Consider the following 26,911-nt stretch of genomic DNA (forward strand, 5'->3'; position numbering starts at 1 on the left):
CTGCATTTTTCACAATTTTCTGGAAGAGCAAATCAAGATCATCTTATCTGTTCAGAACAGGCATGAGAATTCTATTACCATGGAAAAGTAAGGGTTCTAAAGTTTGCGGAGATAACTCATGTTTTTATTAGAGAGAAGTTCTAGGCTGTGATTGCTTGTCTTAACCCAAGTCTTGAAAGCGGCTATATAGCGATCTTGTTCAACGAACAACTGGCTGGGTATTGCAGAAATAGATCGATGCGTGTAAAGAGTGTGCTAGAGATGAAATGATGCGAGATGTTCCAACTGAAAGCGGCAATTGGTCGAAATTCCATTATGACAGGTATGATGAATACGTAGGGTCCATACATCAGTGATTATGGCAAGAAAAGCTACCAATCCGAACTTACCCATCACATAGATGACTGGTTAAGCAGCAGGTAGTCAATAGATTAACAATTTCCATTATTTGAAAACGCATAAACCCGAAATAACTCAAAAAATATATATTTAGAGAGGTCTAAAAGTGGAAAAGAAGCAAGATCTTGAGATAGACTGTCGAACTGATATTACTACCACTTACAAGAATCCCCAAGAGGGTTCCCTTTTTGGGGTAGTGGTAAAAAGTTTGACATAGACTATATATATATACATAGGATTATTATTGGGGGGGGTTTTTTTTTAATTTCTTATGACTTGACTACTTTGATTGGAAGTGAGGTTTATTATAATTGGGATTTTTCCGGCAGTAACTTTTTACTTGTATAGAGTTTACTCCGTACATTGTCGGCTTCGGAGCTCGTCTCGCTCGGATTCGGATCTCATCACCTACAAGTACCGCACGCGACGATCGAGCAAGTAGGTCAAATAAGCCAGTTTCATTACAAAGAAGGAATCTATTATACAAGCGAGAATTTTGGTCATTTGAGCGAACGCGTTTGCTTTTCACCTGGCTTGGTTGCTTGAGGCTACGGAGGGTTCGACTAAACAGCCGTCTTCACTCGGACCTCACAGTTCACCGGTTCCTTTCACCCTTTCATGTCTCATAATGACTGATAGAGTCCGACGCAACGGCCAAATGTCCGCATGTGAGCCATGCCGCAAGTCCAAACTTCGATGCGATCACGGACGACCAGTGTGTGGGAGGTGTGTACGCCGCCGGCTGTCCGAGCAGCAATGCCATTACCACCCGGCTCCCATGGCCAAACAGCTCACGCCCCAAAGCGATCAGGAAACGCCGCATCAAAAAAAAGGCAACTGGTTCAAGCCCTTATGAGCTGATCAATATGAACAAGAACTTGATGTCCTTTGCGGACCCAAATAACCCCCACTCGCATCGCTCGTATACATCCCTGACAAGGACCAGTATAGCCCTAACTCGGCCTTCTCCACCTAATCAACAAATAATCTCCCAAGGAGTAAGATTATTGAATGATATTTTGGAACTGATTACCGAAATCGGTGTACCTCTTGACAGCTCGATTCTTGAGACAGACCTATACATTCGTGGACCCCTTGTCGAGGGAGCGTGGAACGCAACAAATAACAGCATACAAAGATTATTAAATGATCGCTCGTCTCTAAATCTGAAATTAATATCCCGAGAGATATTCGAGCGAACCTCTTTACCCCCTGTCTTTCCTCCCACTGCAGCTGCTTGCGCATTGGAGTCAGCATTTTCCACACAGGCTTTGCGCTGGGAGACGATTGGCATGTACTGTGCGCAAATTGGAATATACCTAGGCGGAGAAAAAGACAAGTTATCTAGTTCATCTGCTCATGAAACGTGGAAATCAGATCGCAAAACATTAATGCAACGGGCTTTTCAAGCTTGCGTCCAGTGTGAATCATTCTGCGACTATCTCGGTGCTATCAACGATCTAACGCTATGGTTTCAGCTGCTTACTATTGTATTCGCTACATGGTGCTTTGGTGACGACTCATACCATGTGTTACGGCTTATGGGTAGCATATCGTCCATCTTTTTTGCTCTGGGTTTCCACAAAGGAACTCAGCATGATCCTTCAGTACCATTTTATATGACTGAGATTCGGAAAAGAGCAATTGCTTGGGCCCATGACCATGACAAAGTGTGCGCCAGTTTCATATCTCGGTAGGATCTTATAGATACACTAAAATACCATTTTGACTAACAGTGTCCTGGTTATAGTCCTGTTCATCTTAGTCGCCACTTCTGCGTAATCGAAATGCCGCTTGATCTGCCAGACTCTGCAATTACAGGAACACCTGAAATGCTCCTAAAAGCCCGCGAGAACTTAGACGCAGATGGCTGGAGCAAAGATAAAACCATACGTCCAGTCTCTGGTCAGCGAGTGCGACTAATGCTGTGTATAATTCGTGAAGAGACTTTAGAGCTGAAACTTGGGCCTCCAGCACCAGACCTCGAGGCAAAAGCAGGGTAAGTAATATAATCAACATGCCTTTAATCCATCCTAACGCTGGCTCCAGACGCATCCTACGAAAATTAAAGTCGACTTGGCAGTCAATTCCGTCACATATGAAATACGATACTGCCCAACAGAGGGCAGGACAAACAAAAACTGCCATGATCCTACAAAGTCTGTGGCTGGAATATCTTTACACCGAGTTTCTTCTATATACTCTGCTTGCGAGCTCTAGTGAGATCAGCCGCGAGAGGCTACTCCTAACTGCGCACGAGATTGTCAATATTGTTCTCTTACCGACACGGAAAAGATACCAACTGCACAGTTATAGGACAGAAATGGAATGGGCTGTAAGTAACGCTATTATTCCAGAGATACCTAAACCAGGTCAGGTTTCAAAGACTTACACATATCACAGCTAGTGTTCTATGCCATGCCTTGTGCCAGTGTTCTGATATTAGAGCTTCTGCGCCAAAATCAGCAACCTGCAGAACAATTGGTTATCAATCGAAGCGGCATAATTCAAGATATCAGCGTCTTGATATCATGCTGCGACTCTTGGACAGAGTCTGGGCACAGCAACTATCAAATCTGCAAACAAGCCCAATCGATCTTTTCCAAAAGTCTTGATTCGATCCTAAACCAGACCGAGCCTACCCAGAGGGATAAGTCTGAAGAGCCAATGGCACGTCAAAATGAGCATCATCAGGAGCTTATGGGTTTTGTGAGCCCCGAAGCCTCTAATGTAGTTGCCCAAGATCCCGAGTGGACGGCGTGGCTCGACTCGCTGGGCTTACAGGGAGACCTGTGGCTAGAGTCAAGTATTCCGACTCTGGAGTTTCCATGAGCGAGATAGCACCGATTTCAAATGTGAAAGGTGACTTGGTAGTGGTGCATGTAGTTTCAGATAACCCAGTAAATATACATATATTAGAAGAAATGGAGGCACGAGTTAAAAATTGTTAATTGTCGTGAGCTATAAATTTATTTTACGCAGCCCTCCTTGAGCGCAAAATTGAGCAAAATTGATCTAGAGACAACTGATCAAAACGATGACTGATATAGAGGAAAACTGATTAGAATGGTGATCCCGATCAACAATATCGTTGATCTGGATAAAAGTAACAACTAGATGTCAAGTTGAAAAGTAACCATGTACCGTAAGTCATAACCCATTGTCAAGCTTCTTCTAGCGGTGTACTTGCGAGGAAGCTTGTAAAGTAGTCCAAGGGCGCATTTCTCTTTTTTCAAAGCTGTATAGGCGTGATTGTCTAATAACCACGTCCGAACCATCCATACAAGCGTATAGATCCGTGCATGTTGAGGACCAACAAGTGAAACCATCAAAACCTAACATAGAAAGAATCATTAGTTTACATTATCTGGTCTTTGGTAAATTGTTTTGTGAATTTGGTTGATACTTACTGGGAATCTCTGCTCGTATTTGAAAGCAAACTCTGGAGGCTTAATGTCATCTTCAGAGTCTGAGTAGTCGTCATCATCGTCGTAATCGTTAGAATCAGAATAAGTATCCTCGTCATTATCTTTCCTTTTCTTCACAGGCTGATAAGCGCGGTTTCGCATCGCCGTGACAAGCTGTGTCAATTCGCCATGCATGATCGAGCCGTCATGAGCGAAGTCAGACTGTATAGATAACAACAAGACATGGGGGTATTAGGTTTGGTTGTTTCCCATCCTATTGTACTCGTGAACGAATGCATCCCAGTGCTTCTGAATAGGCCCAGTTGCTCTTACTACCCCTTTGCTCTTGTAGAGGACGTGAGAGGGACTGTGACCTGCCGTTAACTCCCAACCTGGTAGTGATATTTAGACCTTAAAAGTGGGATGGGTTTACCTGACCCTGGTTATGCCACTGAGCTGTGCGAGGCTTTGGATGAGAGGAAATGTGTCTTTGGGGAAAATTCTTTCGTCGAAACCCGCCAAACACCCACTTATCAAGGTGGCCATATGCAAGGAACATTGCGCAGTTCATCGGGCTCGATGGACTATCATAAACATGATCACAATCGTCACCGGGAGGGATGTATTCTTTGAATTCTGGCTCAGAAGATGCTGGCGTAGAATATGCACGGAAAATAGTAGGACCCTGTTCCCAGTCGATAGGATGACTGTCGATACTCGACTGTGGGAGAGGTTTGAAAAGAATCGGTGGATCGCAGCTCAAGTACCAGACTCGTCATCTGCTCTCTCAAAGCCGTGAGAAATAAGGCGTATTTTGTTATCACTGAGAAATTCATCAGGGATAGCATTGTGCTGAAGGAGTATTTCATCCATCTTTTTATAGTCAAGCACTGTCTTCCACAGAGCCTCGAGCCTTGTGCGTAATCGCAAGGTCACGCTGGCCATTTTGAGTGGACGTTTTGAAGTATCTGAAGAAAGGGTAGGTGAACGTATATGTCAAATAATATGAGAGTAAAGCTTTCCCGACAATATTTTGATGGCAAAGCTTGCTATATTTTGAACGGTCCTGCCCACAGCTGATATTGTGAGTGTTGAGTTGATTGAAGTTGAGAAGATGGTTTTCTTTTTTCCTTTTCTTCTTTCTTTTCAAAGAGTCAAGCGGTAAAGGCTGTGTCATGTGAGAGGCAGAACCATTCAGTGTTCACAGGCATGCCTCAGGCTGCTATGTACTGCCACTACACCCCGTTAGATTCTATAGCTACTATCGGCACATATATCCTCCTGGTAGCGTACTAAGGATACGATGAATACATGTACTCATGACCGTTATTTACCATGGTATGACCTATATTAGGTCTCCAAGAGACAATTACTACTTTTAGATATGTATTCGTCAAAGTTTTAAATGAATGACACGCAATCTCAATTCGTATGCAATCCAGTTCAGTTTACCCCAATTTGTAAAGAACATGATATGGTACCATGATAGAAACGCCTCCAGATTCCTACACCATTCCCGTTCCATCCCATCAATACCTAGTCAAAAAACCTCACCAGTTGACGCCATGCAAGCCTAGAAACGAAAGAAAAAACACGCAATTTATGACCTCACAACATACTTATATCTGTACCCCTGTCCCTGTTTTTCCGTCCCCCTTTCAGCCTGCTTCTCCGAGGAAGACTCCTTGTGACTAGTGCTACTACTGCTTCTGCTGGGTTTCCCGACTTCTTTCTCGCCCCAAGCCACCATCAACGCTTTGCTCATTTTTTCTCGTTCCTTGAGTAGGATATCGATTCGGCGTTCCCACTCGCGTTCACGCTTGTCAATGGCCCGAGAAATCCGGCGGTCAACCTCAGCAGACGTTTCTTCTTTGAGGGCGAGAGTGGACTGTAAGTCATCTATTTGTGATTTCAGATCCAAGACTTCGTTCTCATGTGTTGTTGCCACCGTGGTGCGCAGGGAGCTGAGTTGCGAATACAGGTCTGCTTCGCGTTTCTCGGAAGCGGAAAGCAGGGCGCGCAGGCTCGAGGCGGAATCGTTGTAGGATGTACGAAGGTTGTCAACGGCATTGGCGTGCGCTTCTTTAAGGTTCTCGATCTCGAGCCGACTGGCATCAAGAAGAGCGGCGGAGGAGTCTCGAGGTGGGCTTTTAGGTTGGACTGCAGGTTCCGTTTGGATGGGTTGTTCTTTTAGTGCACGTAGTTCCTCGCGCACGGTTGAAAGGTTGGAATTGAGTTCGTGGAGACGCGTTGTCAGACGAGTATTTTCGCTTTCTACTGTAGTGATGAGAGTACGCGATTCAGCGAGCGTCTCTTGTGACTGTTTCCACTCCGTCTCAGCAGCTTGTCGTGCTGCAGCACTCTGGTTTGCTTCAGCTTGTGCTTCAGCCAGCTTAGTTCGGAGGTTCTCGGTAGCTTCTATAGAGGCATCTTGACTCGCTGACTGCTTAGTCTTGAACTGTTTCTTCAGGGAATCGATGAGTTCATTGTAGGCCTTGCCATCGGTTTCGATGAAAAGGTCAGTCGCCATGATCGACAGAGAGTTTCTCTGCGCAACCAGTTCGGATTTGACGCGATTCACTTCTTTTTCCAGCAAGATGTTCTTCTCCTCTAATGGGACGTTCCGGGTTTCTATCGCGCCGATTCGTTGCTCTAGCACGGCGTATTCCTGTTTTGCCTCGGCCAGTTCTTCGTCCAGATTGGCTAGCTCAAGCTCGCGTTCACTGGCCTGGGCTTTAAGGTCTTCAATTTCAGCATCCTTTTCACGTAGCTGTTGTTCCTGAGCGGTATTGTTTTCGCGTAGGCGGTGTTCACTGTCCTCTAAGGCCTCGTCTCTCTTCTTGAGTTGCTCTTGTGCGTCTTCCAATTGCTCGCGTAGTAGGGTTAATTGATCGTGGAGGCTTTCGTCGGGGGAAACTTTCTCGTCAATCTTATTTTTCAAAACTTGGATCTGCTCCCGCAGAACAGCTTCCTCGCCGACTTTGACATTCGCATCCGATAACTGTGACGCTTTTCTCTGCAACTCGGCCCGCAGATAGTCAATTTCGTCGTTTGCAGATCCAAGTTTCTCTTGATAGACTTGGATCTTTTCATCTCTCTCACTTCGTTGTTCGTGTAAGTCCTCAATCTCCCGTAAAACAGTCGTAAAGGTCCGGCTCCGTCCCATGTCCTCTTCATTGTCATTGTTTTTGGTTGGACTGGCAGACTTCTCAGGTGAGCTGGGAAAGCTCTCTAGAATATCTTCTAGGTGTGTTTCTTCTTTGTTCGTGCCGAAATTCTTCTTCCACATTAGATGTGATGGCGTCGACATGTCGAGCGGGGGGTCGAATTCACTGTCTTCGGCATCGTGATGCTGACGGGGGAACGGAGACGGAGATTCTGGAAGATCATCGTCCTCCTCAATTGCATCATTTATTTGGTCATGTCTTTTTTGCTCTTCTTTCAAATCGAAATCGCCAAGAAGATACTTGTCTAGATTCATCGTCAAGTCTTCTGGCCCGCCAAATTCGGGTTCTGGTTCTTCCTCCTCTTCAGGCGCATCGTGTCCATTTTTAAGGCTTCCTCCAGGGAATCTGTCCCAGTCTATTGAGTAGTGCGCCATTTTCTGATCCAAATCTTCTGCGGCAAGTGCGTCGGGTGAGGCCCGGGAGAGTCCTTTGTTTATCTCCCCATCGGCGGCGTTCTCGTTGATTGTGGTTTTTTCTTCGTGATCACTTTCGGCGCCCTGGCGGGATCCTGCAGCCGAAGCAGGCGAAGGGAGCCTGTGAGTAGGACTATCCAGAGTCGACGCTCCGATAGTGTCGTGTGTCGTGGGAAACGGCGACGTGAAAATCGGCATCGCGTCGGTATTGGGGTGGTGCGCGGCGTTTAAACAGTATGATTCACAGAATAGAAATGATTAGATCAGCTCCGCATCCTGGCTTAGTTGGAACAGGCGTAGATTAGAAGCCAAAGAAGGTGTCGAACAATGTGTAGTCACGTCGCGATAACACGAGGGGAGATAACAAACAATGTTTACGCTGTGCTGGAACGGGACTAGCGCGATCGCGGTGTGGAGAAACGGCGTCATTGGACATGAGGACCTCTTCTCTCTCTCTCTCCCCCTCTCTGTTTATGATCTATCTATCATTTGCTCATATCGCTATATCGTTACGATTCAATATGCAGCCACATGATACAAAGCTACTGTTTTGTTCTACATGCCATCACCAATCTCTTGTTGCTAGTACACCCAAGTTATATGACTAGCTCGTTTATTTTTTTCTTGTACAACCTGGGTCACTGCGAAGAATTACAGACAGATATGCTCAAAAAGCAAGCTTCATCACTTGCCATATCACTCGAACACGTCTGAATATTCATCTTCTAGCGACCCATGCTTTCGCGACTTTCCTCCTTTCCGTCCAGTTTCTCGGGCACGCTTACTCCCTTTTGTAAAGGAGCCTCTCGATGCGCGGCCTCCTTTGGCTGCAATTTCACGCTGTTTATTTTTGAAAAGTGAACATTAGTACACTGCTAACTGTCTTTTCCAGTTCATGGGCGATAAACAAGGAGAGTATCAAGGCGCCAAGCCCTTACCTGTTTATCTGGGTCCATATCGTGAAACCCACCCACGCCTCTAGCTCGGCCTCCTTTCTGGCCTCCCTTCCGGCTGATCTCTGTCATTTCCTCCTTTGGTCGATTGGCAAAGTTGCCTGGGTTTGGATGTTGGGCTTGTTGTGGACCTTTCGCAGTGCTCAAATTCCTCTTGCCGACGAGAAAAACCGAGCCCAGAAACCATCGAGGGACATGGTTTGCCTGAAAACTAATCTGAAGCTGTGCCTTGCAACGAAGAAAGTTCTGACTGGAGGTCTGGTAGATTTTCCGAGTCAAAGTCATGGCTACGGTCATTACTTGGACCACGAAGATGTAATGCAGAAAAAAGAATACCAATATGTCTCCAGGAAGCATTCGGTACATTCACTACTTAAGAAAGGATGGATGAAAAGGCTAGGCAAATACAACCCCAAGTCTTAAGCTATGCGGCGAACTTGTGGCCACCCTGTGATCATACTTTCATCAGTCACCATGGCGTGCTGCCGCCCCTGCCTCTTCTTTCGCCTCCTCAAGATGGTTGTCAGCAATTCGAGCGGCGAACTTTTAGCCCATAAGTCAAACTTGCAATTGCTTTATTTTTACCACACAAAGCGTCCTGTAGCATGATTTATTTTATGTACTGCTTTGTTAAATGCGAGTGACCACAATGGGCCGATTAGTCATCCATCCACGAACTTCAGCCGCCGCCGCCAAAAACACCAAATTTAGACATGACGTTCAGCAACAACAGACCATCTGTATTTAGCCAATATAATCGCATATATCCTTGAAGAAACGGTCTCTGCGTGTATTTGCCCTATTTCATCCCCCTTTCCCAAAAGACAGCGGTGGTTAGTGGCAATTTGGGATGCCACCTTTGCCTCAGGCTGGAGCCCCCAGCAAGCGCCGTATAGTGCTATATCATCAAACAATAGTGCCGCGCGACCATGGATACGTGCCGATGCTACCTTTATTAGAAAATCACACTGGGGTCACTCACATCATCCTAGCCGCGTTCCATATCAATGGCCGTCCCGGGGACATCACTCTCAACGATGATCCACCGGAAAGCCCGATATACAATGCGTTGTGGGATGAGGTGCCAGCCATCAAACGAGGCGGAGTTAAGGTTATGGGAATGCTGGGTGGTGCTGCTATGGGCAGTTTTCAGCGCCTTGACGGTCTGCAGCCCGAGTTTGATGCGTACTACACGCCACTACTTGCTATCATCCGTCGGTACGGCCTTGATGGGCTTGACCTCGATGTCGAGGAGGCGATGTCTCTGCAAGGCATTATTAGACTAATTGATCGGCTCAAGGCGGACCTGGGTGATGACTTTATCATCACTCTGGCCCCAGTTGCAGCTGCCCTGGCAGGGATGGGCAATCTCTCTGGCTTCAATTACCGCGAGCTCGAGAGCAGCCGGGGATCCAAGATCAGCTGGTACAACACGCAGTTCTACAATGGCTGGGGCCACGCCCATGATCCCCGCATGTATGCAGCCATCATTGCCACTGGCTGGTCGGCGAATAAGGTGGTCTTGGGTCTGTTGACGAATCCTGGCAACGGCAGCCAGGGATACATTTCTTCGAAAACAATCGGCCCTCTGCTTGCGTTGTTGGCCTTACAGTTTCCGGATTTTGGCGGTGTTATGGGATGGGAGTTTTTCAACGCACTGCCCGGAGATCGCGAAAAGCCCTGGCAGTGGGCTGCGGAGATGTCGTTGAGTATGGGGATGGAGCATGTATTCGCAGTTGCGCAGACGACGGCTGGCATAGGCGCCTTGAGAGAGGGCTTGATGAGTTTTCTCAACAATATTCAGAACCAGAATAGAAACCAATGATCCATGTGTGTGCAAGTTGGGCATGTCTATATATGAAAACCTCAGATACCCAATTATCTCTTCGGATGTGATACTAATGGCACGATGTAAATACTACTCAGTTCTGTTATTTTGAATTCCTACCAGAACCTACTCAATGTATCATTCCCTGACCTCAGAATTAAGAAAGAGAGAACTTTCAAGCTTATCAAGTTACATACACATGGATTATTGTATCAATAATGTATACAAATACAGTGGTACTGGTCTCAACCAATCGGGCCGGCATGCTGGGTGGGGCTCGACGTCATTAGCCGCCGGCCTCTCAGCGCGCGCCGATTAGCGATTGCGTTCTTCTCAGCCTCCTTCCTTGCTGTTTGTTGACTTCACTCTTCAATGTCACGCTTCTGTCGGACACGCATCTCTTATTAGCAACGGTCAGTGACCACCGCCGTGCCAAAATGAGTGCCTTGCTTGCGAGAGTGACGACCGTCAGCTCTCTTATCATCCGATTCGCAAGCTTCGTCTTCCTCCGATGGGTAGCTATGCTCTTATCTAGCCAGCAATTGAGGACACGGTTGACTCCTCGACTCACAGATCCCGGGCCATGTATTTCCTCCAATGGTGATCACAGCCTTTGGAATCTATCTCTCGACGACCTTTCTGTCACTCGGGCCAGCCGGGGGAAATGCAACGGCGGGTGAGCAAGACAAAAGTACGGGTAAGTGTAACCGTCACAAAAAAAAGAAAAAGGAAAATACTTATTGGCTGAATTTACAGATTCTAAATCCGATAAAAAGAAAACCGCAGGAAAACGCACCATATCCCCATTGTGGACGCTCTTATCTGGCAGGCCTTCCAGAGCCAATGTCTTTACCACTGCTCTTAGCATCCTGATTAACCTGCTCTTGACTGCGCTTACATTGGACTTCCTCTTCCGCGCCAGGCTGCTTCATCCAACAGAGGACCTTTCTTTCTCCCGTATCGGCTATGTTTCACCCACAACGGCCAGTTTACTGGTGCGAGAACCTGATGTCGCAAACTTCCCCGTATCTATCAAATACCAGGAAGCATCCGGATCCGATGCTGGAGTATGGACTGAAGAGGGGAAGATTTACCAACTCAATGCCAAGGCAGATTATACATTTCCGGTTACTCTGAAAGACCTCAAGCCGTCGACCCAGTACCGCTATGCTCTGTCCAACAACCAGACCGGCAAATTCACTACGGCTCCGCAGTCCGGAACGCAGTTGGCTAATAGATTGTCATTTTTCACGTCCAGCTGTATCAAGCCCAATTTCCCATACAACCCTTTTTCGCATCCGCTGCGGATCCCCGGCATTGAATTGGTGTCGCAGGCCATCAAAAGTCTACCCCCGCTATCTCGACCATCTTTTATGCTGTTTTTGGGCGACTTTATATACATTGATGTTCCGCTCCGGTATGGTTCTTCCGTGGAAGAATATCGCAGCGAATACCGCCGCGTATACTCATCACCCAGCTGGCACGAACCAGAGGACGAGCGCCCAATCGACCTGCCATGGATTCATACTTTAGACGACCATGAGATCGCAAATGATTGGGATCAAGGAAATACGACCCATCCCTATCCAGAGGCAGCTGATCCATACGCCCTGTATCATGTCAGTGTCAACCCTCCGATTCCGCCCGTTCCATACGCTATTCCGGACAACACTACTTATTTCTCCTTCATCCACGGACCGGCATCCGTTTTCATGCTCGATACTCGTACATACAGAACAACTCCTAGTTTCCCAAATTCGACCATACTCGGACACGCTCAGCTGAATTCTCTACTTACCTATCTCGCTCGACCCGAGCCGGCCGAAGTCAAGTGGAAGATAGTAGCATCCAGCGTCCCTTTCACTAAGAACTGGCACATCGGGACTCAGGATACCTGGGGAGGATTTCTCCACGAACGCCAAGCCGTTTTCGAAGCCATGTGGCGCGCAGAACGAGAACTAGGTGTGCGCATCGTTCTTTTGAGTGGTGACCGTCACGAATTCGGTGCCACGCGATTCCCTGATCCCCAATACCAGCTTACTTCAAAAGACCTTGTGCCCGATACCGACGGTCATGGTCTTCATGAGTTTAGTGTTGGGCCATTAAACATGTTCTACCTCCCTATTCGCACATACCGCCAAACCGACGGCGAGGATATAAAGGTGAAATATGCCCCCGATGGAAACGTGAAATTCGGACAGATCGATATCGATGTCTACGATGGCACGGAAGGGTCGGATGTTATCGGAGGCGATAGCAGCAGTCAAGGACCGCACTCTGTTCTCACATATACCCTCCATGTCGACGGAAAAATCGTCTGGAAATATCAGTTAGCTGTTCCGTTGCATCATACGAACGGTGTCCGCCTGCCACCTGGACGGACTCTGTTGGACGAGCTCCGCTTGACTGGGTGGGGAGTCCAGGAGGCCATTGGATCGCTGGAAGAAAAAGTAAAGAGTGTGTGGGATGATTTGAGAAATAAGCTCGCGCGTTGATGTGTAATTACTATGAATGAAATATGTTTCATGGGTCTATAAATTCAAAGAGTTCAAACGGTAAAAGTACTCGTGCGTGCAGCATTGGGCTCCCGTGGTATCAATTCTATCCATGTGAAGTACTTGTGTCTTTTGAAATACTGGTTTTTAAATGTTTGCATACCGGGTAGAGAAAACTGGATCTATACTCTGTACATGTAAGGGTGTCATAGGTTGATGCTAGTGGAAATACTTTCATCAAGATAGCAGGGAACACCTCAGACACGCATGTACACCTGCTTGTTCTTCCCACATAGTTTCGATGGCTCTTTTATATGTTATTTACTTTAAATTTTGATTCTTAACTTTAATCGTAGCAGACAAAATACAACATTAAAAAAACAAAATCCTCAAGGATATCCGAACAGACAAAGGTTAACATATGTTTTTAACCCCCGCCGCACATACTGGTCCTCTCTGCTCCTCTATAAGTGTTCTTCTCGGCAATCTGGTTCTCATCCTGCGCTACGCCTCCGTCTGCTAAGTTCAAAGACGTTCGTGCTCTGGCCTTGTTCATCGACTCGCCTAGGTTTTCTGTTCCCGGAAACCCGCCGTATGTTGAACTTCGAGGACGGCGTGTGCTCGGGTATAGTGTTGCTGTACCCTCGCTGCACGGGATCGGAGGTAGGGCTCGTGCTGGATCAAAACCTCGGCCATCATTCGAATGGAATCGGCGCGTGTATGCCGGCCTCAAAGGGGTTAGTGGCTGCCGTGGCTGAGGATGGACGACATTTTGGTAATTATGACGACGGTATTGGCTTTGAGATCGCCTGGGCAACGGGGTAGGGGATTGCGTCTCCGGATAGCGGACGTGAGGAGGGCTCGGCGAAGAAAACGGCGAAGAACGAGGATGGTGACGGACATTTGAGTGATGACCAGGGGGAAAGCCCGAAGTATTGCGACGCGGGATGGGCTTACCCTGATGATTGTTGTTTGTAAGTCGCTGAGAACCTTGACCAGCAAAGTTTTGAGACAACTTTCGTCCAACCGCAGAGGATGGAACATAATTTGGATGGTGGGGGTGGTGGATAGACATTGATTTTGGTATTTCATTAGATGGCTGGGGCTTTCTGACAACAAAAGGCACCGGTGGAAGGACTGGTGCGTCTTTTGGTTCTGTCGATTCATTCCTAGCTCCTCTAGACTCATTATCATTGGAATCGTTTACGTCATTGGCATCACTAGTTCGCCGGATTGGCGAGGGTAGAATAGAATCTGACCCTTTACGAGAGAACTCGCTGCTGGACAGGCTTGAATCGCTGCTTAGAGAGACCAAAGGTGGTGATGCAAGAGCACGGATCTGTGGATCATCCGACAAAGGTTCTGATACAGTCCAGGCCCTGGGCAGAAATCTCCGCGAGGAGACTGATGATTTCTGCCTTGTATGGCTTGGCTTTGTTGGGGATTCGGCAATATCTGGAAGGACTGGTGCCAATGGTTTGGTGTATGCTGCCTCGATGCCCGGCTGAAGGGAAGATGACAAAGACGGGTTTCGTGAGAGCGGAGAGACACTGCTTGCAGTGCTAGTTGATCTGTGCACTTCATATAGTGGGGAGATTCTCGGTGATGTAGCTGTTGGCGATGTAGATATAGATGGCCGCACGGAGTTGGCTCGTGTGTTGACGTGAAGCTGCGGGCGGGCTCGGTTTGGTCCCGAATATCGAATACTGGGAGGTCGAACAGGAGTTTCGAGCAGGGAGCTGTCATTAGGGGACCAGTAAAGCTCTCCATTACCAGGCCCGGCATCAGGATGACGGCAAAGATAGAAGATCTCATGCTTGAGAGCTTCACTTTCCCAGCTCGAGTCTGAAAAAATGCTTCCAGCCCGAGCTGCTCGCTGTGGTGCACCCATAGACAATAAAGAGGCGTCATATGGCCGCTTGGAGACCTGAAAGCAGCAAAAGAGGGTAGACACAGTGAAACTGAAGACGTTTAGCAAAACAGTTTTCTTCTGGAGTAAAACAGGGGTTATTGACATACAAAGCCAGAATGGAGATTATCACCAAGCCACGATGAATTTGGCAACCTGTACCGGCTTGCCAGAAACTGTGGGATAGGTCTGCTGTTACGCATGATGCTTGCTTCGAGACTATGACCAAGCCAGCCACAGCAGCAGATAGCCACATCACGATCATGACGCGCGGAAGATGGGAACAAGCAATATGAAGAGCATTCCGGGGAATATTCAGGCTTGGTATCTTTCTATATTGCCACGAGAGGATTGTATGGAGAATAACGAACGGCACCGAAAGGAATGACTAAATGACACGTGAGAAAAGCCCCCCGTCGATTATTGTGGAGAGAAACTTACAGCTACCAGGCCGATTATTAGGCTAGGAGTCATGGACTCATCGACTTTTTGAGTCCCATATAAATATAAAACACAGACACATTGTGTTAGAGATTGGAGAAGCATCAGGTGCAGGCCGAAGAAGATGACTCGGCGGATCCATGCTTCTCTCCCCGAGGATATAGACGCGATTGCTGAACCAAACATGGCGAATGCGGTTATTGCTGTATAAGGTCGTGATGAAGCCAGATATTTTCAAACCTTCAAACCATCCAAAGGAAGCAGTTTGAAAGATTGCGAGAGTGAATGGCGCGATGTAGTAGTGGTCGAACAGTTGCTAAGCACTCGCCATTGGTAGCTTAAAACTAGGAAGAACCAAGTAATAGCTAGAAGTTATGAGCTTGATACTGCACACAAACACACACAAAGTAGAGAGTAGTTGTACTGGAGACACCAGCCTTGGAGGGAGTATGGTGAATAAAAAAGAGTGATATGTAATTAGGGCTAGACGCGTCGACGCGAGAGCAAATGGCAGGGCGGGGAATGCATCTTCGATAGTGGCGGGTACGAACAAATCGATGCGCCTGAAGGGCGATGACAATTCGATAAGAGGGGTCAGGCTTGCGAGACGCCATTCCTGGAATGCTGGACGACGTGATGAATGCCGGGCCCGACAGGGACGTGGAAGGGTGTCGTCCCTAGACGCGAGAAGAGTCCATCACAGCATCGCAGGATGACGAGAGACTAGAAGATCACAGGATTTGACGTCCAGTCCGCAGTTCCGGTGATCCTTGACAAGGGGATGTTTTGGACCGAATTGTAGAAACTCCAATGAAGGGTTGGTCATCAAGGGACGCCTGAACTGCGGCCATATTGAATTTCTGGGTGAGACATGAAGGGAGCAGACGTGAATCAAGCGCAAGGCGAGGCGAGACAAGATGCAACAGGGCTGATGGCATCATAGTGAAAGCAGGAGGAAGCAATATGGAAGTTGGTTCGACATTGTTGATGCTGCGCAGGGATCGCGCTGCGGGCGCTGATTGGCCCCCGGCGAGCACCTGCCGTCGCAGGCACGATGCCGGCTGCTCCTTCCTTATGACGCATTGTGCCTGCATAAATCGCTGCATTTCCCCCGCTGTGCTGGAAAATCCAACACGACGGAGCTTCTTTCTCTTTTTCACTCTTCCTCCGTCCTTGGATGCATTGGATCTTGCTGGGCGTCATCAACCAAACCCATGTCGGTTAGCGCTATTGGTATTTCGGTTGGGCAGGGAACATTATTACCTATTCAACATTAGTAATAATGGACACTGCTGACAGTTTGAAGACCGTTGAAGACCTGGTGGCCGGCACAAGGTGGGATGTTACTATTATGACAAATCATGCCGATCGCGTATATACGGGGAGCGATGTCCGGTGGGGGGTAGAAACTATTTAACTCTCTCAGGCCCGTCACATTTTCTCGACCAGCACGCATTATTTTTATCCCATCATCTCTGGTTATACAGAACACCATGTCCGAGATCCGTTCCGAAACATTCACCTCCCCGCGGGGTCCTATCCACTATCTGAGCACCGGCCCAACTGACGGGCCGTTGCTCATTTTCATCCATGGTTGGCCGGAGGGCGCTATGATTTGGAAACACCAGATCCAACATTTCGGCTCTCTCGGCTACTGGTGTGTTTCTCCCGACATGGCGGGCTATGGAAAATCCCTGGCTCCCAGGGGAAATTGGGCCGACTATGCGTTGGAGGAGATCAGCAAGGACAACCTCGCGTTGCTATCCCACCTTGGCCGCGACCAGGCTGTTTGGATCGGACACGACTGGGGTGCAGGTGCCGTCTCTGCATATGTCTCTCACCATCCCGAAACTTGCCAGGCAATGTGCCTCATGTCTATTCCGTACCTCTCGGCCACTAAAGGCTTCGATGCTATCGTTCAGACTGTTGATCGACAAAGGTATCCTGAAGCGGAGTATCCGTACGGACAGTGGGCTTATATGGCCCATTACATGAAGCATGGAGAAGAGGAAGTTCAACTGTTTGACCGGAACCGTAACGGCTTGAAGTTCCTATCTCTTGGCTTCATGCCGGGAGGCCCCGAGAGCCTAGAGAGACCCTCTCTATCCTCGAAGGAGAGTGGATGGCTTGGAGGAAAAGATCTTCCTGATATCCCTACCGCCAAAAGTACTGGGTTTTTGGACCAGGATGTCTATGACTCGTTAGTTGAAGGGTACGAAAAGAACGGTTGGTATGGGCCAATCGCCTGGTACATGAACCACGAAAAGAACCGCGAATACAGCGAGAAGAATGTGCCCAATGGAGGGGAACTGAGGCAGCCGGTGTTGTATTTTGAAGGAAAGTGGGATGCGGTGTGCAGCCGCAACGTTTCGAACGAGCTATTCGAGGAACCGATGAGGAGGCTTTGCAAGGACCTCACGTATATTGAGGTTGAGACGGGGCACTTTGTGGCCCAGGAGAAGCCAAAGGAGGTGAACGACGGTATTGAGACTTGGCTGAAGGAGAAGAAGATTGTTCCTCAATGATTGGGCGGATTTGTGGGTTAATGCATATGCCCTGGGGATGATGGGACATTCTTTGAAATTAAATAGAATAAGACTTGTATAAAGGCATCATTGAATCCCATACATTGCACTGCTCGTCAATGCCTGTGTCTAGAACGGCCTCACTGTATATATACATGGTAGTAGTAGTAAACCTCCCCACCCAGCCAATGAGAAAACTACACGCGAGGTTAACTTGTGAAGTCGACAAAAATTATAAATAGCATTTGTCGGAGATTCCCCTGAGGAAAATGCCGATGCCCTTGACCAACGAGTCAATGAGGCTGAAGCGGTCTACTCCGAAGCGGCAGCCCAATGGTCTTGCTTGCAGACAGGCCCCGCCCAACAAGACCTGAGCCACGGCACCATACTATATTACTAAATAGTCTAAGCAAAATCCCAGGCCAATAATTCCTGTTTATTAGCGCCAATACAAGAGGGGTAGAGCCAGGCACGTACTGGCTAGTAAATACGTCTAGTTCCACTCGCTAGCTGCCTGCGCTCGCAGAGATCCGGTGAAAACTCTGCATAGAGGCAGACCCAACTACCGGGTGGCCGTCTTGTTCTTTCTCATCTTTTGAATATGCGTATTGTGCATGGAGAGGATTTTGAGAACTAAAATAAACATGATGTCAACGGGTATCGATAAGACCGTGTTTGCAGTAGTCAGGAACAGGCAGGAGTTCGGCCGATCCGGCTGGACGGCGGAGAGTCTCGGATGACTCGCTGAGGCTCTGCTAGCCTCTAGTGCTCGCTCTTTTGCTCCCAAAATGGACGCCGCAATCATAGATCGCGCTTCCTATTGGCCGACAGCTCAGTCTAGAACAGATAAGCTTGCGCCGCTCTTTTGCGGCGCGAATGGCATCGCGACTGCCTTGGCCGGTGCCCTGGTTGGCACCTGCCCTAGTTGGCCGCCACGTGCTCGCTTGGAGCGTTGTTGCCTATCTCGCCGCACTGTCCGTTCTCCTCTACACCACTGCTTCGTCCCATCTCCGCCATGGCTGACCGAACCTGTCCTGTCGCCGCCCAAGTGGTCGCAATTGCCCTCGTCCCACCTGGCCAACTCGACTCAAGAGTGTGAGAATCTGCTGTCAAGATGTGAAATCCACAACCAGGTGAGGGACGGTATTTTAAGCCGGCTGATATGGAATTAGTTCAATGGAGCAACAACGCCATCGTCCCATTTGGCGCCAGCAAGGTCCTGTCAGACTCCACATGCACGAATCAGGTTCCAACCACAATGTACCTGGCTTGCTTTGCTGTAGTAGGCCATGACACCGTCGTATCTTTGAACGACGACGTTTCCCGGTTCTGCCTGTCCCCGTTTCCAGAACCCACGGCCATGACATTGCTGCAGCTCGGCACCCGGCAAAAAGCCCCTGTCCTACGCTCCTGTGCTGAACGAGATGAGCCAGCCTCCTTGGTACATAATTCTCATTTAAGCCCACATCGGGCCTGCTTTCTTACCACCGACACACTCTTTCCGTTTTTCTTTCCTTCGTTTGAAGGCATCAATCACTTGGTAGGCCCTTGCCTGCGTCCTCTCTTTGGTCGTTTCGACCTGTGTTCTTACGCTTTGCCGGATTTTCCGCTCTTTTTATTCTATTAATTACGCTCACTCGTTTATTCGCACTGGCTTCTGCGCACATTCTTTCTGTCAGAATGCCTACTCCTTTTTCCGTCGTCCCCGCGGTTTCCACCGCCACCTGTGCTGCATCAGCTCTTAACCAGGTTGCCACATACTATGTACTTACTTCCTTTTCTATCTGTACCAGATGACTCCATAGCAGCATACTGATAACTTCCCCAGGGTCAAGGTGCATACCAACAGCGTCTGAGCACGTTCTGTGCTGAAACCTCGCTGGATATTATCAACGTTGGCTTTGTCGATGTTTTTCCAGACGTCGGCCTGACCGGATGGCCTGAGACCAACTTTGGCAACCAGTGTGATGGATCCTTCTTTGTGAATGGAGATGAGACTAGTGGCCTCCTCGCCAATTGCCATCAGATCATGGAAGACATCCCCCTCTGCCAGGATGCTGGAAAGAAGGTCTTCTTGTCTTTGGGAGGAAGCGCTCCTGCGTCCGGTCAGTACATTGCAAGCAAGGACTCGGCCGATGATTTTGCCGACTGGATCTGGGGTGCCTTTGGTCCAGTCACGCCGGAATGGACAGCTGATGGTCTTCCACGTCCCTTTGGCGACGTCGTCTTTGACGGTTTCGACTTGGATATCGAATGGGGTACAGGATTTGGTATGTATCAGTCTGTCATTGACTGGAATATCGCTCATTATGGCTATAGGATACGGTTACCTGGCGAAGCGCCTGCGCCACAACTATGATACCTACCGTGACAGCAACCCAGAATCCAAGAACTTCTACCTCTCTGCCGCTCCTCAGTGTTACCTTCTCGGCAATCTTCTCACCGAGGCCATTAGCTATGCTCCTTTTGACTATATCTGGGTTCAGTTCTACAACAACCCGTCGTGCTCCGCAAACCTTTATGCCGACGGCCTCCCAGGATTCAATTTCGATGACTGGGTGTCTATTATCACGAGCGGCGCTAACCCGGATGCCAAGCTCTTTGTTGGATTGCCAGCAGAAGAGTCGGAAGCAATTAGTGGCTACTACATTGATTCGGAAAGCATTGAGTCGCTGGTCAATAAGTACATGAACAAGCACCCCAAGACTTTTGGTGGCGTCATGTTGTGGGAAGCGACTGGATCATATAACAATACCGATTCCAAGGGAAATGTCTTTTCCCAAAGTGTCAAAAACATACTAGTTGATGCCGCAGATGCGTTGTGCCCGCCTCCACCTCCGCCTCCACCTACTTCCACTTCGACATCTGTGACATCCACGTCAACTTCTACTAGCTCGACTAGCACTTCAACGACCAGCTCCACAACCAGTTCTTCAACGTCGACAACAACTAGCACGTCCTCTACAAGTTCCACCACGACTAGTACATCTACTACTAGCTCAACATCGACCTCAACTACTACAAGTTCCTCGTCGGCAACTTCTACAACCTCTTCAACGCATATAGTCTCGCCAACTTCCCGCAGCTCAACTCCCACTCCGTCGTCACGCCCAGTGGTGTCCACCCGTGCCTCATCAAGCGCCGTGATCTCGTCCACATCGACCTCGTCGGCCCCAACCCGAACACCTAGTCGCTCTGTGACCCCATCAGTCCGCCCATCCAGCACTGCTGTCATTCCAAATGGATCCACGTCAACCGGCACGCATAGCTGCTCTGGACACTCTTCAAGTACAGCCGTTGTTCCTGCTGGTTCATCCACCCCAATTAGACCATCTAGCCGCCCTGTGACCATATCGCCAAGTGCGTCCTCTAGTGCCGTCATTCCAGCGGTTTCCTCAACTTCAACAGGATCAATTAGCCTGACCGCGTCGGCGAGTGTTTCTACCTCTACTACGGTCGTCGTCCCAGGCGGACAATCTTCGTCGACTGTCATCTCCCAGAGCTCATCTATTGGTGGTCAATCTTCAACTGGCTTAGCAGCCACAGGATCCAGTTCAGGATCTTTGTCCGCAACTTCGGGACTATCTGCACCGGGTAGCGGGATCACGACTGCCCCTGTAACTGCCACTGCAACTGCCACCAAGACCGAGTCTTCTTCTTTGACCACCACAATTGTTACTACTACATATGTCTACATTTGCCCGACTGGGTTGGCTACCAGCACTATCACCTATACCGAGACATTCTGCCCCTGCACCGCTACAGGCCACGCTTCTACCGCCTTGCCGTCTGGATGGACTACCACTGTCACTGTCTGTACTGTGTGTGGGCCAAAGTCGACAACAGTGACACTTACTATTCCGGCTGAAGTGACCGCAACTGCAACTGCAACTGCTGTACCAGGTTCTGGTTCCTCTGGTTCCTCTGGTTCCTCTGGCTCCTCTGGTTCCTCTGGCTCCTCTGGTTCCTCTGGCTCCTCTGGCTCCTCTGGCTCCTCTGGCTCCTCTGGCTCCTCTGGCTCCTCTGGCTCCTCTGGCTCCTCTGGCTCCTCTGGCTCCTCTGGCTCCTCTGGCTCCTCTGGCTCCTCCCCGGTACCTGGGTCCGGTTCTGGGTCCACTCCGGGATCTGGCTCTCCAGGCTACTCCAAACCTGGCAGCGGTGGTAGCATCGTTTCCGGGGTAGCTAAGCCGAGTGGACGCATCTCATCTTCAACCATGATCGTTTACCCCGTACAACCGACCGCAAGCTCCACTCAGACCGGCCTCAGCCCAGTCTTCACGGGCGCAGCCAGTCGCGCAAACCTTGCTCCATTCTGTGGGATGCTTGCACTTGTTGCTTCTCTTCTATTCATGCTTTAAGAAAATTAAGCGCAAGAACATGAGTGGGAGATCGGACAATGTCGAATTTATGGCGGAGTTTACGAATACAAAATGATATGCATGCCGCTAATTTATTTATTTTTCAGTCTGAACCTTGATGCTTTCATATCCATGTGATATATTTACTTTCTTATAGGTCTTTGACCTGGTCTATGTACACTATTAATCAAGACTTGCATCCTGATCACGCTTTTCTAGAGACGTGTGTACTAATTAGGGCAAAACGGGAAGTCTTCCAATGTGTACATACTTTCAATGTTATTCCAAGGCTGCATATTCAAGTTGTTGTAAGAATTTATTGTTATTTTAAATAAACATTTGAACTTGTATAATGTATAGATTCACGTGTAATAAAATTCAAATAATGAAATAAACGAATAATTCACAAAGCTCTAATGACATCGTTGATGCTAATCAAGCACAGGGCTGTGTGGATTGAGCCTCATCAAATAGAAATCACAAAATCGCTAATTTGCCTATTTTATTCGCTACAAGCATCAAATATAAATGCCATCTGCCCAACGTGAGAGGCTCTCCAAGCGCCGACTGCGAGGCAGACTCAACCAAAATTTCCTATTCGGGCAAGGACCCGGCTGTACGTCCCCACTATAAGCGCCGTTTTGCTGGGGCTGTGCGCATAGTTTGACAGCGTCTTTCTTTCACGCGATGAGAACTATTGATATTTTTTTGATCTATTTTGATTGAACCTTATTTACGAATGACTCGTTTGCTTGCTACTGGCAGATTTGGCGGTGACGAAACAAAAATGACACCTAGCTGAGGCGCAGCCTATAGGTTTTCAAACTGGTGACCTTTGATAACTGGGGAAGTTTACTGCCAAGGTTTTGTATCTTGACCACAAAATGGTGCCTTGTGCTTGAATAAAAATTATGGGGTTTGTGATAGGATCCTTTGACTTTTTTCCTTTCTTTGTACAGTTACACAGATCTGCCTTGTGAGGGTGGAATAACGGATAAAGAGATGACTATAAGTGTACTTGTTTCTTCCTGCTGCTTTCGACACGTGTAATCTCTTCATCACAACATAAAGCTTGAGTCATAGGAAGTTTCAACAGCCTAGGTTCATGATGAAGTCTACCACCGCTACCGCGAATAAAGGAACCTCGGGCGAGTCACTCTAGTCATCACATTTCAACCATTTAATAGCTAGGCTCTGATAATAACACGTCTTTACCCAGGCGATATGTTTACATCTCGCGAACCGATAGAGCCCACGAATCCTCCCCCAGCATACACTGCCCGCGATAACTCAAGGAGCACCATCGACATGGAAAACTGGCTCTTAAACGACCGTCTTACGACACTCATAACTCGCCGTCCTGCCTCCTCGCCATCCCGCTATCCATCCCTGTCATTTTTGTACGATGGCAGCGACACTGTATTTTTAGTTACCGCCCTACACGCAATCGCGGCATTTATCCTACTCGTTACGTCCATTCCGGCTATCGAGCTGTATTCCAATGAGCGGAATCAAGTACAGGGAAACGGAGATCGAAGGTATGGGATTGGGGGCTCAGTGGTTGCGATGCTTACGGTAGGTTATATCTCTTTTATACACTTTTTCCCCCTCTTTTCTCCTTTTTGCTGTTAATGCTGATTGTTTTCAACGAACAGGCAGGGTTTTCTATCGTCGTGATAATATACATTAAAATGGGCAATTGCCTGTCCATCAAGCCCTTTCAAGTGTGCTTGTATGCGCTGAGTGGCGCACTGCTCGGTTATTCAACGTACCTTGTGCGACACGACAAGTACTGTGATCCTCGATACGTGTATAATGGTGAATGTGTGTCGGTTCAGATCAGCACAGGTTGGAGGTGTGGAATTGTGGCGATTGCCATGTCTGGGGTTATTGTGTGAGTATCTCCTTCGCTCCCCCCGCTAGCTAAAAAGAAAAATAGCCACTGACGGATACAAATTATTAGGTTGGCGGAGATCATGTGTTTCCTTTATATGTTTCTAGAGTATGTCAAGTGTAGGTTTCGGAGGGTAGCCAACACACCAAACTCGCCTTCGTAGGGTGATGTTTTTGACTGTGGAGGTAGTTTTGTGAAGTTATTTGCCCCGTGTACATATATAATAGAATTTTTGGTGCAAGTGTCTGTTTAAATAGCATAGATCACACTTTAATTTGAGAATCATCCACAAATGGCATTTTCACATGTGTAGCGTATCAGTATGTACTGTATTTCACGTATAATACCATCATCAAAATGTTCCAGCAAGATCAGACTAATCTATATACATATCCCAACTACAAAAGGCTGGAAATCTTTGCCAGGATTTCAGAGACAGTGGTGGTAATATCACATCCAACGTCGTACTCAATGGGGTTCACAGCCTGCGGCCCAGTTTGGTTATTGTAACCCAGCCGCAAGAGTGTGTTGCTTAGCGGTTTATATTGAGGAAGGCCATATCTATATTAAATGTTAGTAACTGCAGGTGACCGAATTCTTGGGGGAAAAGAATACTCACGTTGTCAGACCGTTTTCTGGGTCCGTTACAAAAGCAACCCAGGCACCTCGGAGGTAATCAGCAATTTGGTTCTCTGCATCTGTACGTGGGACCAAGTGCTGGATATCCATATCAGTATCCAGTATAAGAGGAATCTCGCTACCATGCCACGCGCCAGAGTCCGGTATAGTAGTGAGTTTTAGATTCGGAAAATTTCCAAAGTATCGATATCGCCACGTTGGGACCGACTCGCTCACGGAGGCTTCTGAGCGATACTTGATTGGGCATGTGTAGAGGATGAATTCTAGGTAATCCCACAGAGCCTCTGGGTAAGTAACACCCTCTAGCTCAAGAATGGGCTTGAACAACCCAGCTTCGTTCTGGTTGTTGCCGATCATCAACGGCCGCTGGATAAAATTTCCCGCTGCAGAGCGCGCGATATAGTCGGAAAAGACGACTGTTTCGTCGATCGTTGGGCCGAATGAGCCCGTCACTCCTTCTATGCCGCTTCCCGTCGGGATTCCGCTCTGAATGGTTTGCCAGTCCTTGGAGCGCATGCAGCTCAGTACCGAGTCTGGATCGGAACTGGCGTCTCCACATCCAAGCGTGCTCGAGACGTTGTACCATGCTTTTGCTGCCGTGCTTGCATCACTCTGAGAGTCTGGTGCGTAGACTGTGCCTGACTCGGCGATGAATCCCGCGACAATGGGATCGGCAGTCCATGCGTAAGAGTAATAGTCAACTGAGCTACCTCCGGCGGACTGTCCAAAGATGGTAATGCGGCTGGGATCTCCACCAAAGGCTTCAATGTTGTCACGAACCCATTCTACTGCAAGGCGTTGGTCGAGAAGGCCAAGATTATTGCGAGCATTGGGCGCTCCAGGGAACCCAAATATGTTTAGACGATAGCTGATATGAGTTAGTATTTGCTCGACAGAAGGACAAAAAGAAGAAGTGAACTTACTTAACGGATACCATCACAACATCCTCCTTTTCAACAATATGTCTACCGCTGTAGCCCGTGTTATTTGTCGTACCGGTATTAAACCCTCCCCCATAGATCCAGAATAAAACAGGCTTTTTGGCACTGCTACTAGGATTTTTCGTCCACACATTCAAAGTGAGACAGTCTTCACTGTATTCCACTCCTGGTTGCCCTAGTAAAGACACTAGAATGTCGTCTGCTTGTTCTGTAAAATGATATTCTTCTGCAATAGTTTCATTTGTCACCAGCGTAATCTGGGCTGGACAAGTGTATCCCTTTTCTATAGTTAGTTGATTTTGAACTTCGATGGGTAGTTAAACAAACGAAGTAAACATACAAATCCTGTGCCATCAATTGTATCCGATCCATTATAACTTTGTGGAGGCACCCATCGTAGTTCTCCTACTGGAGGCTGAGCCTGGATTTTCGTGAGCAAGAACTTCCACACAATCAAGCAACGTATTGTACTTACATATGGGATACCTAGGTATTCGGCAACATCTGAGGTTCCAGTAGCTAGTCTTCCTTTGACGAGGCCCGATTGTGTCTGGATAGATGGAACGGCAGCTACAGATTCAATCGACGATGACAACTGAAGACATAGCACCAGAGCGGTCGCTTTGCGAACAATCATTATGGCAAAGATTTGTAGTTCTTAGGGATTTTTGTTTGCAAGTTCACTCGACAGAAATTTATTTACATCTGGGAAGACATAATTTATATCCAATGATGAATTTCAAAGAACGGATCGGCTCGGGAAACGGGGCAGCTGAACGTCACCGCCTGACCCTCTTCGAGTTGATTCATGCAAGTTAAATGCGGGCAGATGCATAGTTTACCCACATTTTCTTTTTTCGTGGATCTGTTGGGGTCATCGGGACCTAGTCTTTGATGGGAAGATCTGCAATAGATTCATCTTCGCATGCGCACATGCAGAGCTCTGACCGTATAGCCTGATTGATCTAACCACCGAGTTGACATTTGAATATATTGACAACCCTGAAGGACATACGTTTTGAGGTGCAAAATTGAATCCTTGTCTTCGAGCACTCAATCGAAAAAAAAAACGTAGAGTTCGTCCGCAGAGATCCGCCCCAGACCGACTTTGTTACCCCGCATTTACATCAATTGGGGATGCAGCTCGGCAAAGTGAAATGTCACTGCATCAACTGCGCTAATAATAACTGCAGGCCGAGTTTAGAACCTCACCTGTGCTTTTCCTCCTGAAACTAGTTTGTGGCTGAAAACTAACTTTTAGATATCGGCGAAGAAGAGCCCTAATCGAGCGTCTCCGCCCGATTTCCGTCTCACGACTTGCTATCTTTTTACCTACCTTTCTATCTGTGTAAATATCTCTATTCGCTTAGAACCATTGCTTGAGCTTTCTTCATTTTTTCAAATAATTCCAGCCAGTGCCAAGTCGGAAGGAAGACCGAAGCCGCCGGCGGTGTTTCCAGAATAGGGGAAATTTCCTAATGC

The 26,911-nt window shown here is 48.0% G+C and overlaps 10 protein-coding genes across 10 annotated transcripts; 4 read left to right on the forward strand and 6 right to left on the reverse strand.

Moving 5' to 3' along the window:
* Window positions 1-1,790: 1,790 nt before the first annotated feature.
* Window positions 1,791-3,231, forward strand: TRUGW13939_08342 (uncharacterized protein; the record flags this gene model as incomplete). The annotated part of the gene is made up of 4 exons (XM_035491477.1): window positions 1,791-2,092; window positions 2,150-2,398; window positions 2,449-2,734; window positions 2,803-3,231. 4 exons carry the CDS (start codon window positions 1,791-1,793, stop codon window positions 3,229-3,231), a joined length of 1,266 nt encoding a protein of 421 aa, XP_035347370.1.
* A 281-nt stretch (window positions 3,232-3,512) lies between these two features.
* Window positions 3,513-4,751, reverse strand: TRUGW13939_08343 (uncharacterized protein; the record flags this gene model as incomplete). Its single annotated transcript, XM_035491478.1, has 4 exons — window positions 3,513-3,734; window positions 3,810-4,028; window positions 4,240-4,513; window positions 4,579-4,751. The coding sequence occupies 4 exons, from the start codon at window positions 4,749-4,751 to the stop codon at window positions 3,513-3,515; spliced, it is 888 nt and encodes a 295-aa protein (XP_035347371.1).
* A 655-nt stretch (window positions 4,752-5,406) lies between these two features.
* TRUGW13939_08344 (uncharacterized protein) lies at window positions 5,407-7,644 on the reverse strand (the record flags this gene model as incomplete). The annotated part of the gene is made up of 1 exon (XM_035491479.1): window positions 5,407-7,644. The coding sequence occupies one exon, from the start codon at window positions 7,642-7,644 to the stop codon at window positions 5,407-5,409; it is 2,238 nt and encodes a 745-aa protein (XP_035347372.1).
* Window positions 7,645-8,142: 498 nt separating this feature from the next.
* TRUGW13939_08345 (uncharacterized protein) lies at window positions 8,143-8,765 on the reverse strand (the record flags this gene model as incomplete). Its single annotated transcript, XM_035491480.1, has 2 exons — window positions 8,143-8,286; window positions 8,385-8,765. The coding sequence occupies 2 exons, from the start codon at window positions 8,763-8,765 to the stop codon at window positions 8,143-8,145; spliced, it is 525 nt and encodes a 174-aa protein (XP_035347373.1).
* Window positions 8,766-9,342: 577 nt separating this feature from the next.
* Window positions 9,343-12,722, forward strand: TRUGW13939_08346 (uncharacterized protein; the record flags this gene model as incomplete). The annotated part of the gene is made up of 4 exons (XM_035491481.1): window positions 9,343-10,125; window positions 10,518-10,742; window positions 10,801-10,924; window positions 10,984-12,722. The coding sequence occupies 4 exons, from the start codon at window positions 9,343-9,345 to the stop codon at window positions 12,720-12,722; spliced, it is 2,871 nt and encodes a 956-aa protein (XP_035347374.1).
* A 427-nt stretch (window positions 12,723-13,149) lies between these two features.
* Window positions 13,150-15,258, reverse strand: TRUGW13939_08347 (uncharacterized protein; the record flags this gene model as incomplete). The annotated part of the gene is made up of 3 exons (XM_035491482.1): window positions 13,150-14,683; window positions 14,742-15,019; window positions 15,073-15,258. 3 exons carry the CDS (start codon window positions 15,256-15,258, stop codon window positions 13,150-13,152), a joined length of 1,998 nt encoding a protein of 665 aa, XP_035347375.1.
* Window positions 15,259-15,803: 545 nt separating this feature from the next.
* On the reverse strand, window positions 15,804-16,178 carry TRUGW13939_08348 (uncharacterized protein; the record flags this gene model as incomplete). The annotated part of the gene is made up of 1 exon (XM_035491483.1): window positions 15,804-16,178. One exon carries the CDS (start codon window positions 16,176-16,178, stop codon window positions 15,804-15,806), a length of 375 nt encoding a protein of 124 aa, XP_035347376.1.
* Window positions 16,179-16,565: 387 nt separating this feature from the next.
* Window positions 16,566-17,597, forward strand: TRUGW13939_08349 (uncharacterized protein; the record flags this gene model as incomplete). Its single annotated transcript, XM_035491484.1, has 1 exon — window positions 16,566-17,597. One exon carries the CDS (start codon window positions 16,566-16,568, stop codon window positions 17,595-17,597), a length of 1,032 nt encoding a protein of 343 aa, XP_035347377.1.
* A 1,680-nt stretch (window positions 17,598-19,277) lies between these two features.
* TRUGW13939_08350 (uncharacterized protein) lies at window positions 19,278-21,955 on the forward strand (the record flags this gene model as incomplete). Its single annotated transcript, XM_035491485.1, has 3 exons — window positions 19,278-19,361; window positions 19,426-19,867; window positions 19,917-21,955. The coding sequence occupies 3 exons, from the start codon at window positions 19,278-19,280 to the stop codon at window positions 21,953-21,955; spliced, it is 2,565 nt and encodes an 854-aa protein (XP_035347378.1).
* Window positions 21,956-24,247: 2,292 nt separating this feature from the next.
* On the reverse strand, window positions 24,248-26,066 carry TRUGW13939_08351 (uncharacterized protein; the record flags this gene model as incomplete). Its single annotated transcript, XM_035491486.1, has 5 exons — window positions 24,248-24,410; window positions 24,469-25,356; window positions 25,412-25,707; window positions 25,770-25,850; window positions 25,905-26,066. The coding sequence occupies 5 exons, from the start codon at window positions 26,064-26,066 to the stop codon at window positions 24,248-24,250; spliced, it is 1,590 nt and encodes a 529-aa protein (XP_035347379.1).
* Window positions 26,067-26,911: the final 845 nt, after the last annotated feature.

Source organism: Talaromyces rugulosus, chromosome IV (assembly GCF_013368755.1).
Source record: "Talaromyces rugulosus chromosome IV, complete sequence".
Taxonomy (NCBI): domain Eukaryota; kingdom Fungi; phylum Ascomycota; class Eurotiomycetes; order Eurotiales; family Trichocomaceae; genus Talaromyces; species Talaromyces rugulosus.